General features: G+C 32.1%; 1 protein-coding gene across 4 annotated transcripts in view; it reads left to right on the plus strand.

Annotated features, from left to right (window-relative positions):
- LOC100876912 (E3 ubiquitin-protein ligase Rnf220) overlaps positions 1-18,250 on the plus strand; it is a 341,536-nt gene that overhangs the window by 317,324 nt on the left and 5,962 nt on the right. For all 4 annotated transcript variants that reach the window (XM_076534797.1, XM_076534796.1, XM_076534798.1 and 1 more), the window contains 4 exons: positions 15,432-15,703; positions 16,345-16,612; positions 17,001-17,473; positions 17,950-18,024. In XM_076534797.1, the coding sequence (XP_076390912.1) occupies positions 15,432-15,703; positions 16,345-16,612; positions 17,001-17,473; positions 17,950-18,024 (1,088 nt within the window). The remainder of the gene's footprint in view (positions 1-15,431; positions 15,704-16,344; positions 16,613-17,000; positions 17,474-17,949; positions 18,025-18,250) is intronic.

Genomic DNA, 18,250 nt, shown 5'->3' on the forward strand with positions numbered 1-18,250 from the left:
TAATTATTCAATTATGAACTAATTTATTAAATTGTAGTTGGTAATTAAATATTTCGATATTAGATTAACTTTCATTAATTAACTTTCGTTAATTAAGACTTGAGAATTCTTAAATTTACATACTTACAAGTTTTCCAATTTTCAAATTATCAAATTCAAATTCTCAAATTTTCAAAAATTCTGAGTCAATATTTTTAAATCTTCAAATTCCCAAATTCTTATATCCTTAAATATTCAAACTTCATAACTTTCCAATTTTTTAATCTTAAAATTTCTAAAATTAAACTCATCATGAAGCATTAAAGCCTATAATTCCGCATCACATTTTATGTCCTCAAAATGATTACAAAATTAACATAAACCTATAAAAATTAAATGACTACTCACATTATTGGTACATTTGATTTTATCTGTATATCATTTACAAATTAAATGATTTACTCTTCTCCTCAGTACCTTTTACAAGTTGCTTACTCTTCGTTAAATTAAATGAAAATGTGAAAATTGCAATTCGTTCACAAATATCAGTCTGTTATTTACGACGTGGTAAATTAAATAACATTGCCAATTTTATGTTGACACTTCGGTATTTCAAATTACAGTACAAATGCAATACACTTCTATGCCTTCAAATAAACAATAATAAAAATACGAAATAAATTTTCTCACGTATGTTCCATTTTTCAAGATTACCATATAAATTGTGCCAGCGTTGATCGACGTACAAAATATTATTGATCGACATTCCTTTGACCCAAAACGTTATTCGGTATCTTTGTGTCATTGAGATCGCCTCGGTCGAGGAAATGAAAATCAAGACGAGGCGAGAGGCAGAAACAGCTGATTGAAATTTACACAGTTTCTTTGTAAACGACAAAATATCAGGTGAAACCAGTTCTTAAACATGCCAAGGCAAATCGTTCGCTAGCAATCGTTTCGCATCTCCTTCGGGGACATGAGTTTTGAAATGACGCCGGTTATCGCGTATGGGGCAAAAATTCCAGAACGATCGAAACGCTCTGAGGTTTATGTTCGCAATGAAACACGAAAGCGAGCATTTCTCAATGTTCGTGTCTCTATTAAGAAAACTTTGTATGTAAGTCGAGGCTCGTTACACGGCAGGTGTGTTCGCCGTTTTTGCATTTTGCCAAGGACAAAAAGTTGCACAAGATGGCCGCCGATCATCTAGCGTTGGATTCACAGTGATACACGCTCCGTCAACTTGTTTCGATATCACGATTTTTCTTCCTTCTTCACGGTTAATCTGATAATGAACGGATGTACTGTTCAGTAGTCCGGAGCAAAAATGTAATTAATGTTTTAGTAGTTACGTATGTAGTAAGTGACGCTAATGAGATCGAAATTACTGCGATTCTCATTTTATTATGTTGGAGAAATTGACGTGGAAATGGAAACTGTAAAAGAAGTTTCTACGTCTTGATTAGGTATTTTAAACGACGAGTTCTTATCAGAGGCGTGAATGTTAAGTGGTGAACGAGTGGTACTATTTTATGGGAAAATGGCGGCGTGGTAGAAAGTACCTTCGTAAATAATTTTATTTAATACTTGCGTTATTATTAATATTTTCTAGTTATACATTTATCAATTTTAAGGAATAATTCACTTTTAGCACTTTTTGTCTAGTATGGTTAATTTCTCTTGGATCTTACAAATAATTCCGATAAATAGATTGGTTAGGCTAGGTTACAAATGGCGGCGTGGCAGAAGATACACTTGCTTGTGAATAATTTTATTTAATACTTGCATTATTATTAATATTTTCTAGTTATACATTTATCAATTTTAAGGAATAATTCACTTTTAGCACTTTTTGTCTAGTATGGTTAATTTCTCTTGGATCTTGTAAATAATTCAGATAAATAGATTGGTTAGATTAGGTTAGGTTAGAAATATATATATTTTTATTTATTTATTACTTATAGTACATTATAAGTAATTACAGTATAATATAATATATTCTTGACCTATTCTGTGAATTAAGGCGTCAGTAAAAGAAATTAAGGAGTTCTATGGATTATGTCTGTAAACAGTAACTTTTTCTACATAAGATTTTAAGAAATATATTCAAGAAATGCAATTATTGAAAAAATTACAATTTATTCACAAGTATCATTGCTCAAAGCTATAACAAATAAGAAGGTCCAACAAATTCAGTAGAAAAATTTGTCCCCTCGTTTTTTGAATCAGCCATTAGGGAAAGGCAAGATCCACGGTTGAACATGAAACAGTAGAGAGGAATGTAGGAAAGGAATTAGTAAAGGATCGATTCGCAAAGGTATAAGGTGGTTGATCGTGGCGGTGTGTTTAGGGGCAGTAACCCAGCCCATCCAGCCGACAACAGTTGCGGTTAAATGCCTGAGAGAATCGACGATGGTGATGCCACGCCGCGAAACCACCGACAACCCTTTCTGGCCAACGAGCCATATCGAACGATATGTTTCACCGCACTTATCGTCGACTTGGATTTCCAACTTTTTTTTCTTTTATCGTCCGAGTATCAAATGCTACTTGCGTGTCCTTTCAATCGAGAATATTACAACAGGTGTTCATTTTTTGGCCACGAACGGTTAAAGAGTAGGCATAAGAGACGACATAAAGTGATTACTTTTAGAGAAAGACTGAATTATACACCAATTTAAATGGCCATACAAAATGAATCGGGGTGCGTGATTTCGAAGTAGTATTCCGAAAAGCGAATGTACATAGTGCATAAGTATGGCGTTAGATAATTAGTAGTTTCTGCATATTCGTCTGTAACTTATTTGTACGAAATACCTTGCTGTTTATTTGTAATTTGTAATAAACACGAATAAATATTCTGTCATTTTCTGTAACCCATTCAAATATAATAAATATTTCAATAATAAATAATAAGTTTATTATTAAATATTATTTAAAAATTAAAAACTTTTATTTTAATAATAAATAACAAATATTTTATCATTTCTCTGTATTGCATTCATCTGTACTCTTTTTTAATAAATACTTTATTTCTTTGTAAGTTTTTTGTAGTAATAATTTCTGCAATATATATTCTACAAATATATTTTATAAATTAATCATTTTACATGCCACCCTTTTGCAAACCCTCCCTTCAATGTTGTAAAACTGTATGTACTGTGAAAAATAATAATATAGAGAAAATTCACGACAAATTTTCTAATTATTAGAGGTTCAATGAAATAAAATTCGCTTGATTTAAATTTCCCGCTCATCTATACCAATTTAAACGGTTCGCCAAACATCAAAGCTGCCCAGAGTGTCGCCGCTTGTACCCGCTGTTTTGATTCGTGTTGACCAAAATATCATGTGGACTTTTAAATTTTTATCGTATAACACATCACTCAATAAGTCTCCGGTCTAACTAAGAAAAACAAATTTTTTTTTAGAAATTCCACTTTAATCATCAATATACTTTCCTTCCAGTGTGATTCATTGATTCCAACGCGCCTCTAACTTTTCAATTCTGTTTATATAAAACGATTTGTCTTTGCCCCCAAAATAAGCCTCAGTTTCCGCAATCGCTTCTTCATTTGAGCCAAATTTCTTTGCCTGAAGCACTTTTTTCATATCTGCAAAAAGTCAGTAGTCGCTGTGGTCCAAATCTGGGGAGTACGATGTGTGGGGAAACAATTCAAAACGTAATTCATTCAATTGAACCATCGTGTTCATCGACTCGTGACACGGCGCATTGCCTTCGTGAAACAGCAAACGCGGCACCCACTTTGAAAGCAATTTGCATATGCCCAAATTTTCATGCAAAATTGTGAAGACACTACCTTCTGATATCTTCAAGGCATCAGCTATCTCACGCAACTTAAGTTTACGGTCTTTTAAAACTACTTTGTGGATATTTTTTATGTTTTCCGGAATAACTGCTGATTTTGGGCAACCAGAGCGTTCAGCATCATCGGTGCTTGTACGACCGTGTTTAAATTCAGCATACTAGTCAATGATAGTTGATTTTCCTGGTGCAGAGTCCCTATAATGTTTATCAAGTCACTTCTTGGCTTCAACAGTATTTTTTCCGATTAAAAAACAGTGTTTAATCAACACACGAAATTCCTTTCTATCCATTGTCTTCAAAATTACGAAACTGGGGGTACTAAAATGACTGTAACTTCTAAACTATCGGTCAGAATACCATGAAATTTTGACACGTACTGTTTGAAGGTTAGTATCATTCGAAAATAACGTGGGTTTGTCACCAGTATCGCCATATATGTGTCAGACCGGGGACTTATTGAGTGACGTGTTATGTGTGTATCTGTTCAGAGGAACGATAGAGGTTATTTGTTATCATATACTAGTTTTTGGTACTATGTGAAATGAGTGAGTAACGTGTGATAGGTGTGTTTAGGGATTATATTGTGCGATGTATGTAACACATGATATATACAGTTTGGGGCAAATAAAACAGTGAACACAGCTCGTACTAAATAAAACGCGTGATAAATAAAATGTAGAAATTACAACGCTTCGTAAACACAACATTTAGGGAGTACAACGCGTGATAAGTAAAATGTGCAGAGATTATAACGCGTGATGAATGTAGCGCGTGGTGAATACTATGTTGGAAAGACAGCTTGTAGTAAATACAGCGCGTGGTGAATGCAAGTCGCAGTAAATAAAATGCGAAAAGTTTACAACCCGTTATGGATATAACGCGTGATAGATACAATGCGTCACGAAAACAACGCGTGATAAATGCAACGCGTGCTCACTACAATGCGTGGTAATTGAAATGCGTAATAATTACAACGCGTGGCGAACGCAGTGCGTGGTGAATGCAACGCATGGCACTTACGACAATAACGTGTGGTAATTATAATTACGACGCGTCGTGAACGCAATGCGTGGTACTTACGGTGAAAACAACGCGTGGTTATTACAACGCGTGGTAATTACAATGCGCGGTAATTGCAACGCGTGATAATTGCAATGCGTGGTAATTGCAACGCGTGGTAAATGCAACGCATGATAATCACAACGCATCGTGAACACAACGCGTAGTAATTACAACGCATCGCAAACACAACGCGTAGTAATTACAGCGCGTGGTAATTACATGTGATGATTACAACGTGTGGCAATTACAACGCGTTACGAATGCAATCCGTAATAACGACATAAACAACGCATGGCGAAACCAACGCTTGACAAATTCAATACTTGACCATGCCCGACAAATGCAGTCCGTAATGAATACAATGTGTGATAAAAACAATATGCAGCGAATATAATGCGTGATAAATATAACGCGTCACGAATACAATTCGTAATAAATACAACGCACGGCGAATATATCGCGTGACGAATACAACGTGTAATGAAAACAACGCGTGGTAAATGCAGCGTATATGGAATACAACGTGTAATAAATTCATCTCTTGGTGTATACAACTCCTGAATACAGCGTGTAACTAAAACGGGCGGTAAATGTAGCTCATGATAAATAAAACTCCTGGTAAAGGTTGCGATGCAACGTATAGCGATATACCTCTTAACCTTGTCAGCCATATAACGCATGGCGATATAAACGCAGCATGTGGCACGATCCTGTTTGCTAATATGTTAGGTTGTTCAAAAAGTTGATTACTATAATAATACAGTAATCTACGTGAATCCTCATACGCAATAATAATGAGATACATTGTCGTAAAGTTTGTATATCATTTGCCAGAATTTGAAAAACTGGTACTTTTGTTAAAAAAATTGAAGATAACATATATATTATCATTTTGACTGATAGTACATAGTTCATATATTCTTGTGTGATATTATATAAAAAGAAAGAAATAGTATTGTTTGTAATAGTGAAATAAACAAAAATGGAGCGAACTTATAATTTTAATTGTAAGTTTAATTATAATTAAGTAATTCATTGTTGCAGTCCTCAGAATCAATGAAACGAAATTGATATAAAGTAGTGATTATTCTGTAAGGATGAAAACCAGAAGCTTGATAGGTTCAAACAAGTTTCCCTTCAGGTACACTCGGGTGCAACGTAGGTTCTTTGGACAAATCCATCTATGTAAATTTAAAAATTTTCATATTTCTAAATTTCTCAAATTTTTCAAATTGCTGGATTCTTAGATTTCTAAACATTTAAATTCCGAAATTTCCACATTTGAAAATTCATAGATCTCAATTTTCTGCGAGCGCAAATTTCTAGACTCTTGCATCGCTTGATTCAGATATTCCTAGGTCCTCAAATGTATCCAAAAATTCCTATATCTTCAAATTCCTAGGTTTCCAAATTTTAATATTTCCATGTCGGTAAATTTTCGAAAAATAAGCTACATAAATCTCTAGGCATTAAAACATAAGTCACTAAATTCATAAATCCCTAAATTGCTACGTCTTCAAATTCCTAAGTCTTCCAATCTCTAACTCTCCAAATTTTTATTCTCTGAAATTCTTAAATCCCTAAATTCCTACATTTCCAAATTCCTAAATCACAAAATCCCTAGAGTACATATCTAACAATGTAAAAAATCCCTAAATCCTGTCACAAGATCTCAGTATTCTTAGATCTTAAATTCTGAGTGTTCTATATTCCCAAATACGAGTATCCCTAAATTCTTAACCTACCCTCAAAAGTAAATGGGTAAGCTCCCACGTGGTCGTCATATTTTCCCTAGAAAATCCAGATTTGCCGCTGACTGTACAAGTAGGTGTTCGAGATTCTTTCGAGGTAGCATGTTGTAGAGGAAATCGAAGAGGGAAGTGATGGAGGGGTTCGGAGGGGGTCTGATGCGAAGAGGGGGGTAACGGCAGGGGGAAAGAGAGAGACTCAGTTATTTAATTAAAACCGGATTATACGTGGTAGGTAGGGGTCTATCCTACATCTGTAACCACCAACCTGGCACCATCGATATATACTAATTGCTCTATCCGGATTAAATGGCCGTAAATACTGCACAAACTCCCAGCTAATTACCTGCAGCTTGTACTTCAGTGATATAGGAAACAGGCATCCTTCTTTCTTGAATTTTTCATGAATACAACGTATGAGATACATTCGCAGGACCCGTGAGAATATACAGCGACGTGTTCGAAAATAGTATGTGGTTTTATAACGTTTTCGAACGCGTTCGAAGTGTCATGATATTTAATTAACACGTTTGCTACCATTTTCGTAAAATGCAGCATACTTGAGTTCATTTTTAAGGGTTTTGCATTTCAATAAATTTTAAAATATTGCTGAGTAATAAGTGGTATATTTTTTTATGGGATTAAATAATATATGTTTATTATACAATACGTTTAACGTGCTAACTAAAGAAAATTAATGTTTTATTATACGTAAATGGACTTATCTCGCTTTCAGAATTAACGAATAATCGAATAACGAATAATAATCGTTAAATAAATAGGCAAAACATTTCAGTTATTCTTTTTTTTAATTTCTTTCAAATATTCTGGTCCGTATTGTCTTCATATTCAGATCCTGACTTTGAGATTCTTCTTTTATTACAATTTCTTATTACCTAGAAAAGTAATTTTAATTTGTTATTATTACTTACTAGCTTCGTTTTCAGATGCATTACAATTATAATTTTTTTTTAAATAATTCCGAGCCATTTTATTTTAAATAAAATAAACTACAATTCCTAATTAATTTCTGTTAAAACGGAACGTTAAAAAAAATAACTGTCTTCGATAAGATGTATTTGAGCTAATCGGAACGGTTCGGCAATCTTCGATAATAATTTACGGCGCGCGATTCGGTTGCAGGTTCGCGATGATTGACATGTGACAATTAGAACTGATTCGGAAGGTGAATAGTAAAGACGCAAAGAGTAAATAATTAATAAATTATTAAGTTAAAGAAAAAAGTTATAGAGTTTATTTTGTGGTATCAACAATTTTTATATAAAAGTGACATTGTTAAAGGGTTTTATGCACCGATATTGAAAGAAGAACTGTGTCAACTTTCTTGAATGTTTATTGGAAACTAAACTGGAGTTATTTTCACCACATTTGGGAGAAGACAAGGATTTTCATGAATATCAAATAATTATTATTTAATTTTATCTAATTGATAATGGAATTTTTTTGTTACTTAAAAATTAATATTAAAAATTAATACCTAAAGTTATTAAAAATGTTACATAACTTTTGTAATACAATTTTTTGTTGTATCTTTCCAAATATTGCAAATCTTCACTATGTAATTTTTTTTCAAATAAATTTTTAAGATATAAAATGTTGTATTCTTATTATTAAGATATCCTTTACATTCAGAACGTAAATAGTTGTATATTAAAAAAAGAAGCTGTTCACTTCATAATTTATACTATTTTTCTACAATTTTCAATGTTTTTAATGAATTAAGGGTAGGAGATGTATAATTCATGTGCAAATGTGCTTTGAATCGTTTATTGTTGGAGATTGTAATGAAAGTACTTGGCGCCAGATAAACTCTTCATTTGTACCAAATGAAGAGTTGTAAAAAAATGCCCGAAGCAATTTTTGCGAATTTGCTTTGTTTAAAATGTAAGAGTTGTTTTTAGTATTTAGAAACATTCCTTCAGTAACAATTTTGTGTTATGACTTTCAAGTTTCAAAAAATGATTATAATGCATAATAACTGTGGTCATACATGCCTCTATGACTTCGGCAATTTTTATTTATTTTATCACTCTTGTGTTATTATAATATAATAATTTATTATTATTATAACATTAAAAATTTTATAACATTATGACTTTTGTTATAACTTGATAATAAAGTATTTAAAACCCTATCTCATCAACTCTTTCTTATTTTTGCATATGCTATATGTTGTTTGTTCAATTTTCATTTCAGTGAAATTAGCAAAAATAAATGTATTTGCGCCGCCTCCGAAAAGGTTGAAATGTATTAATATACTACCTAACGAGTAAATAGGTTTCATTCATATCTGTTACGTAATTGTATGATTGAATGAAATAGAAATTACTTCATTAGGAAATAGAAATTATTTTATACTTTTTAGTGCATTTCGAAGTTGGCGTATTTTTTTTCTTAAAATTATTTTATTGCCTGACTTGTCGTTCAGGCCATTTGATATTTTGACTAAAGATTAATATATTATCACACAATATTTCATTACATCCTCAATACATAAGTAATTCTTTTTTTCTTTTGTTCTATACTGCGTCTTGTATAATGCTTCATTTTTTAGGTAGAAATATAGTTTACAGAATTATATTTGTAATAAAATATGTTTTCAGCGCATTGAATAAATATGACTGCGCGTAACACCGGTGGTACACGTGGCCTGACGATCAAGTTTTCCGTGTACCACCGGTGATGCACGTGGCACAGAATGTGTTAAAGAAGTCCTTCCAAGTCGTTTTTCTTAAATAATAAATTCATTTAGTCTTTCAAAAGTTATTGTGCTTTGTGTTATTTTAAATATAATAATCTCCCATATTCCATTATTGTTAAAATTTCGTAGTAAAAAATTAAGACACCCTCTATGCCAAACTTATCTTCCACCTGTAATAATTAACGAAATATGTCGCATAGGTCACAGTAGTCCCACCTTCTATGCCTTCCTCAAAGTTGATCTTTCGATGTCCCCTTTGCACTTTCTTCTTCTCATTTTCTTAGGTACTTCCAGACGTTTCATCCCTTTTGCAACAACCATCGCCACCGTTTCCCTCGTTTTGATTAAACGACAATGCTTCTCCCCCTTTTTCGCGGGGCTATCTCCTCTGACCGTGACCATAACCGCGTTATCATTTACACTTTAGAACGGCTACGGAAGATAGAGTGGTCGCGTATCTTTAATTAAAACAGACACCTACAAGTGCGAAATAAAAAGATTTTCTCGCCTATGCCTGAAGGGTGTTACGTTATTAAAGCTTCCATCGAAAAGAATGTCGGTATGAAGCTTTCTCTTTTTTTCTGTATATCGATAAACAGGGTGTTTATACACGGTGTTTCATTTTTATTTCACGGAATTTATAATTGAATATTATGAAAATTGTATTGGTATTTTTTATTATTGTAAAATATATTTATAACTGAATTTTATGAAAAGAATATTGTTATCTTTTATTATTATAAAATGTATTTCTAATTGTGTTTAATATTATAAAATTATATGATTGATAATGTTAATTATGGAAAAATTATGTTATAAAAATATCAGGTACATTTTCTCAATTTTATTTTTTATTATTTAAATTGAACTATTGCGAAATATAAAATTGGTAGTAGAAACTAAAAGTAGATATTTTAAAATTTTAACAATTAATTTTAAATACTGAAAATAAAAAATATATTTATTAAAGTCACATAACAAATTATGATTGAAATAATGCAGGAATTTATATTTACTTAAATAAAATTAAGCAATTCTTATTTTAAGTGGTGAATTGTTCTTATTCTCATTGTTTATAACTTTATCATATAATAGAAACTATAATATTGTAATACAATTAAATTAATGAGTTTAATGCTTAACTGCGGTTACAACTATAACATTAGCTTGGTAATATTACCATTTTCTAAAGAGACACCCTATACAATGAAGCGTTGAAAACGGAGAAACGAATGCGCTTCACCGGTGTATTTTGCATCGCGATTATTTCCAATCGAAGCAATTCCGCAATGCCTATAAAGGAAGCAGAAGGTGTCTGTTTCAATAAAGAAAGGAAAACGGAATATCGAGTGTGGGAGAGGGCGGGACGCGGACATAAATTTGCGAGTGTACCTAATTGAAAGGGGCGAAAGAGGAACGGAGGCAAGCACTGACAAGGCGGAAGAAAATGAACGAAGAGAAAACGACGTTACTGAAAAAGGAAGGAGAAAAGAAGCAGAAACCGGAGACGGAAGGAGAACGATTCAGGATATGTTAAACGGCTGGAAAATAGCCGGTTGGCATTCTCCAAATAAACGATGCCGGAAACGAAAAGAGCATACTCTTGCCTTCCGAGACATTCTTCCCGTCCGACAAACTTACGGTTCTCGCGGACCCTCGAGAATCTACGGAAAATATACCCCAACATTTGTATTGACCTATATGGTATTGACCACTTATGCAACATTTCATTTTTTACTTTTAATTTTTGATTCTGAATTTTACCTCCTCATTCTTAATTTTATCTTTCAATGCTTAATTTTCAATTTTGAGTTTTCAATTTTAACTATTAGTTTTCAATTCTTAATTTTAAAATTACAATTTTCAAGTTTATTTTTAAATTCTTAATTTTAACTTGAAATTTTTAATTTTTAATTTTTAATTTATAGCTTTCAATTTTAGTTTTAAATTCTTAATTTTATCTTTCAATTTTTATTTTTAAATTTACAATTTTCAAGTTTATTTTCAAGTTCTTAATTTTAACTTTAAATTTTTAATGTTTAATTTACAGTTTTCAATTTTTAATTTTCAGTTTTCAATTTTAGTTTTAAATTTTTAATTTTATCTTTCAACTTTCAGTTTTAAATTTACAGTTTTCAATTTTCAATTTTAGCTTTATATCTGAATTTTAACTATCAATATTTAATTTTAAATTAACAGTTTTCAATTTTAACTTTCTGTTTTTAATTTTAATTTTGAAATTCTCTAAATTTGAGCCTAAAAATTACAAAATTTGAAAATCTGTAAATCTAAAAATTTGATCAATCAGTAATTTAACTATTTTAGCATTCTCGAATGACGTATGTGTATCGTAAAGAGGCTTACGTTGCACCCGAGTGTACGTAATATAGAACATGTTCCATATCCGCAACATCCATGTTTTGAGTGCCCGTTCGTGTTAATACCATGTAGTACTACTATGTGGTATATGCTGTATTTTCACTATCATAAATACATTACACTATTGTACTACAGTATGTTACCTAGTATTGTATAAACATTACTATTGTACATATGTATAGCACATGGAAGTTGAATCAGATTGGTTTGTGTTCTGAATTCATTATCCTGTAGAACATTACTCAAAGAAAGCTTTGATAGAATCAACGAGGGAAAGAAAAATGTAAAGAAAGTAATGGAAAATAAAGTTTCAATAGGTACGAAGACTTTGGAACATTAAGAATCATCTGAAAATGATCCTTGAAAAATGGGTTCAATATTCATTGCTTTCATTGGGATCATAAAGAATATGACGCACCAGGTGCGTCATTTGTCCAACGTTTAGAAGACTAATATAACATATCATTACATTTGTCAAAAAATACATGATCTGTGTTTATTAGTCTTCTTTATGGAAAAAGATGCTTTTCATCGTATAAATAAAATATTTTGTATTTTATTTACAATTTTCCCTAATATTTTATATTAGCTATCATTTTTTTCAATTCATCGTATTTGCCTTTTTTTACAGTAACTTTATGTGCTTAAGCTTTCACTTATCCATTAGAAGATTTAACTATTAAATTTGTCTTTCAAAACTTTGTATACACTGAAACATGTTTGAATCTATGTGTTTGCAAAGCATCATGCATTAGTACATCGAAATCGTTAACTAGTGGCGCTTCATTGGTTTCCCATTAGAAATGGCATACAAAATCACTAACAGTAATTTATTACAGTGATCACAAAATCACGATCGAAATTATACTTCATTCACGACCGTGATTCGAACGATGGCGTTTTAGGAGCGGTTCACGTGAACTGTGATCGCTAGTGCTCCTCTGACTACCCTTAGCGAAAATTGAAGAATGTCAATTCAATTTTTACCATTATTCATACTAAGTTTTTATACATTTATAAGATATTCTGTATATGTTTATATTATATATCACTTTAAAAGACAATAAGAAATAAATTGCAATTTAAAACCAGAAGCAGGGTATTTTTGCGCATACGCTACTTTGGTGAAGAATTTTCTGTACATTCCTGAAACGAAGTTTAAAGAAACTAAAAATTAAACTTGTACTTACAATTTATTATTTTTAGTTTTTCCTTTCTCCCAATAAGAAAATTATACTAACGTTGCTTTTAAACCAAATTATAATATAATAAGGTAAAGTGGGGTAAGTGCAGACTGGTTTTTGTAAAGTTGGTACTTAAACGTAAATATTTTCAGCCTGCTATGTAAATACTTAGCGCTATCGCTATCGTACGCTTTGCACAATTACTACTATTTAATTAATATTAACTAGGACCTCAATTTTCGTTGTACATTTTGATTTTTATAGGAAATTGTTTAAAATGCCAACTATTCCGCACTCTCCCTGAAAATGGGGTAAGAGCGTAACTTGAAGTTAAATACTTTGAAACTTTATTTCATGTGCAATGGGGCAAGAGCAGAATTATTAACAAATCTGCTATAAAATTCTTTTTACTGCATTATGCAAGTACTCTATACTGCAAACAAGTACTCTTAGCTGAAATATAAAAAAGGGGATATAGTGAAACAAAACAAGGAAACAAACATACTAAATGGAGAAATTTTGCTCATATTGTATTAAAAATAGTTTGTATACGCACTTGCCCCGTTTACGAACTTACCCCACTTCACTTTATAATTGTCTTTTGTTAGTAACAAAATATTTTACTTGATCACTAATGTTTATTTCCTCAAACATGTTTTATATTAGACATTATTTGATATAAAAGTTACCGTATAATTTTTTTACATTTCATTATTTTAGAAATTAAATCATTTTATACTTTGCAAATCAGAAGAATCGAACTGCGTAATACATGAATATGATTCATTTCCTAAACAAGTTTCGTTAAAATTCATATGGCGTAACAGATGCATCGAGTCAGCCGAGTTTATTTGACTTCAGCATCCGGAATTTTCTTAGTAAGCTAACATTCTCAAAGCTCATAATTCTTTTAAATCATTTGTATGACGAATGTTTCTTTTTATATATGAACACACGGTAACTGCGGAGTTGGCCTAGAAAATGAAGGTTTGGATTATACTTGGCAGAAAAGCAAATAGCGGAGGTTATTTAAGTTGTAACTAATAAAACGGAAGTATGGAATCAAATATTTATTGCGAGTTGCAATTTATAGACCTAAACTGTTGAACTATGATTCAAGCAAAATTTATTAAAATACTTTTGAGTATTATTGTTTGAACATTTTGCATTTAGAGTTTTGAACAGTTGTTCAGTAGGGTTGTTCAAAAATTTGTTGCTTCAAAATTCCAAATTTTTAAACATAGAAATTTGAAGACTTGGTGGTGTTCAAAATTTGAAAATTTGAAAATTGCAGAATTAAGTGCTGTAGTTTTTTCCTTCCAATTTCTAACCGTTTCAATTTAAAGATATTTAAGTTGAAAAATTAATGAATTCATAAATTAAAGAATGAAATATTTAAAATTTCTATATTTTTATATTTTTCTTTAAATTTCTAACTTTTTAAATTTGAAGATTTTTAAATTGAAAAATTTAAGAACTTAGAAATTGAAGGACCAAGTACCTAAAATGTTTATATTTCTATTTTCTTCAAATTCCTAACTTTCTTTTGTAAACTTGCGATTGTGATCTTCTCGATTTTTTTCTATGGGGTTACTTCAAAGACAAACTGCATTCTCGTTCATTAGTTTCTATGGAAGACACAGAAGAACGAATTAAACATTCTTCAAACATAAACGGCGACCACATTAATTTCGTTTCGAAAAACGTAAAGAAACGCTATATGAAATGTTTACAACATGCAGACAGAACGTTTAAACATCCTCACTAATGAAATAAGTAGCCTATCAAAAATGTGAGATATCACACGAAATATTGGTTTCTTAAATTTTGTACCTTAACACGTTTTACGCAAAATGTTTCGAGAAGTTAATACCAGTAAAAAAACATGCAATTGTATTTAAAAATAAATGCATTTGCACTTTATGAGTTTATCGTTGCGTTCAGGAGAAAATGAGGTCATAGAAAAATAGACATTTGTATACCATTCAACTTTTTTGTCAACAGTTTTTTCCTATCTCTTAAGAAGTTCCAAATGCATGACGCATTCAGTTTATATGTTCTATACACCGGTACTAACTGTACACAAAAGTTTGACTATGCAACATCAGGGAATTGAAGAACGGGAATAGCCTATCCAGTTCTGAGGACATCTATGACCTCGTTATATGATGGAAGAGCGTATCAAGTGTGAAACCGAATTTACACCTTTTCATTTTCGATGAGCGAGTGATTCATTCACGACAAATGCGAAAGATGAAAGTCGAAGTATTTATATCAGTTCGCTGTTGAAATTCGCGGTTCATTCTAAAAAATTCTTATTCGTTGAATATAACTGTGTTTATAATAACATTTATGCACTTAACTCGTAATAGGTTGAATTTGTATTAGGTTATTAACCTGTACTGAGTTATATTAGAATTAAGTTATTAATTCGTACCAAATGATATTACCATTAAACTATTAGCTTATACCAAGTTAAATTGGCATTCATCAGTGCAATAATCAAAGACATCCTTACTTTGTTACAGGTAAAAAAAAGTTTCCTTCGGACCCATCTTGCTGTCCAGCATGTGGAGTCACCGTAAGGCCACAGGAATTGGAGCAACATTTCGCTCAAGAACTCGATCGACTTTACAAAATATCCTCGGCATCTTCGCGAGCACGAGCATCCCGATCGAGTTTGCCTCCAGGACATCCCCAGGATCATCCCCATGGACCTATGCTGCACGCTCCATCGGCAGCTGATGGTACGCCTCATGGACGATGGGAGACTTACAAAAGGATTAAAGCTAATCGACAGGTAAACAAATTCATGAATTTTAGAATTTGAGAATTATGTAATTTTAGAATTTTGAAGTTTTAGATTTTTAGACTATTAGACTTTTAGACTTTTACACTTTTAGACTTGTAGACATTTAGAGTTTTGGGCTTTTAGAGTTTTAGAGTTTTTAAGTTTTAGTAATTTAGAGGTTTAGAGATTTATAATTTCAGAATTTTGAAAGTTTAGAATTTTATAAATTTTTAGAAAAACTGGAAAATTAATCATTTGGATATTTAAAACTTTGAAAATCAAAAAATTAAAAAACTGGAATTTTGAAAATTTGATAGTTTTGAAAATTCAGCAATTCCGAGATATAGAAACTTAGAGGTTTCTGAAATTTAACAATTTAACAATTTTGCCAATTTAATATTATTGAAACTTGCCAGTTTAGGAGTATGAAAGTTTTATCTCCTATAAACTAGAAAATTTGGAAAAATTGAAACACTCCAAAATTTGAGCTATTTGATCACTTTAATGCGTTTGCAAATATTAAAACCATACCTAAATCTCCATCAATTGTTGTATATACAGTAAGCCATACAAAGTGATTAAAGTTAACCTAAATTGAAGTACAAAAGAATACAACTTCATATCCGTCGTCTCTTTCTCCCTTTACACAGGCTAGAATTCGTGTAAAGAATCGAAAAAGAAAAGCGGACGAGCCTTCTTGTCCGGTTTGTAGCGAGAGATTATCTGGTACCCCAGAGGAGTTGAATCAGCACGTCGAAAGGTGTCTGAAGAAACATAATAATGGCAATCCTGCGAACCAAAACAATTTGGACGAAGAAGAAGTGGATGTGGAAGGCGACGCTGAAACTTTTGAGGAATATGAGTGGGCTGGACAAAGAAGAGTACGAGCAACCTCAATGCTTGTTGGCGGATTTTCTGGTGAGTTTCTCTTATTCTTCTTTCCACTATATCTATAGTTACAAGTAAATCTGGATTCCCTAGAAAAATTCAGAAGTTTCAAAATTTGGGAATATGAGAACACAGCAATTTTGAAAACTTAGAAATTTCAGAATTTGAAAAATTTGGAAATCTAGAAATGTTGAAATTGAGCTATTTGCAGTTTTCAAAAGTTGAGAACTTACTTGGAATTGTAGGACTTGGAATTTTTACAAATCTGTAAATTTCAGAATTTTGTAAATTGTGGAATCTAGGAGTTGAAAATTTGGTAATTGAAATTTTGAAAATTTACAACTTGTATTAACCCTTGACTAACACTACTCGTTTGCGAAAAGTAACCGAGTGATAACGCGTTTCGAACCGTTTAAAGCCGTAGGTTTGGCAACCTCGAGCAATCGTTCTTCCGCTGGCGGAAATGGCGGATCGAATCAACAGGAGGACGAGGACGTGGATCTGGTGGTTGATGGTGACGACGTTGCCGAATTTGGACCGGCACAATATTCCGAGGCCGACGTGATCACGCCCCGTATGGAGGGCACGCCGAGAGAGCAAAAAGAAAGAGACGCTCTTCGAGAAGCCGTCATTTCCCCGAATGCGCCAAATACACCACATACGCCACATACGCCACACGCGTCACATACACCCGATCAAATCGGGCAAAGTTTAGTCGAGGTGAAGCCTGAACCGGGAACCACCACTTCCCTGGGTCAGAACGAGCAGGAAGAAGTCTCATCTTCGCCCAAAAGGGACGGTGACACGCCGGTGATCGAAGCCCTCAAGGGGCGAATTCGGGAACTGGAGGCTGAAATGCGCAGCCAACCATTCAAGTGTCTTATCTGCATGGTGAGTTAACGTTAATTATACTACAGTTAATATGCTACGCTGCATTAACCCTTTGCATTCGAAGATATTTTTGCAAGATATCAACCTTAATTTTTAGTTAAAAAATTTGCTGACATCTTTTAAATTTCTTTATTAATAATTACCAGTCTTGTTCTGCTCCGCTATCTTATACATCATATGTATAATACTATAGGTTTATAATATTTACTATAAACTAGTTAAATAATATTTATTATAAAGTGAATGGTGAATATGAGTCACCTTTCGAGTGCAAAGAGTTGATGTATCCTCATGTTTTTAATAATTTTTTGGTAAGAAGGTTAATCCCTCAACCCAGTTTTGATCATTGCCTGACCCCTTGCCATATTTTGATGAGCTTCACTTGAATTCGCAGTTCAAATGCCATAAACCTGACTCGAATTTTCTAGTATTCTTCAATTTGAAGTTTGAACAAAGAGATTTATTTATGTTCTTAGGAGCAATATAAAAAGCCGGTGACTTCTGTCTGCTGCTGGCATGTACATTGTGAGCAGTGCTGGTTACACACACTGGTAAGTTATTAATTAAGTAATTTCTATAATACACTTCTTTTGCACATCATTTTCAGATAGGCATTCTAAACTATTCTTAAGTAGTACATGTCTATCATGGGATCATATATAATTTGTGTAGCATTTAATTTTTAATAATAGTATTACCATCGTTTAAAGAAAATTCTAACACTACAGATTTGATAAATTTATTCTCTGACAGATAAATTTAAAAATAAGCAATTTT

Source organism: Megachile rotundata, chromosome 8 (genome assembly GCF_050947335.1).
Source record: "Megachile rotundata isolate GNS110a chromosome 8, iyMegRotu1, whole genome shotgun sequence".
NCBI classification, from domain to species: domain Eukaryota; kingdom Metazoa; phylum Arthropoda; class Insecta; order Hymenoptera; family Megachilidae; genus Megachile; species Megachile rotundata.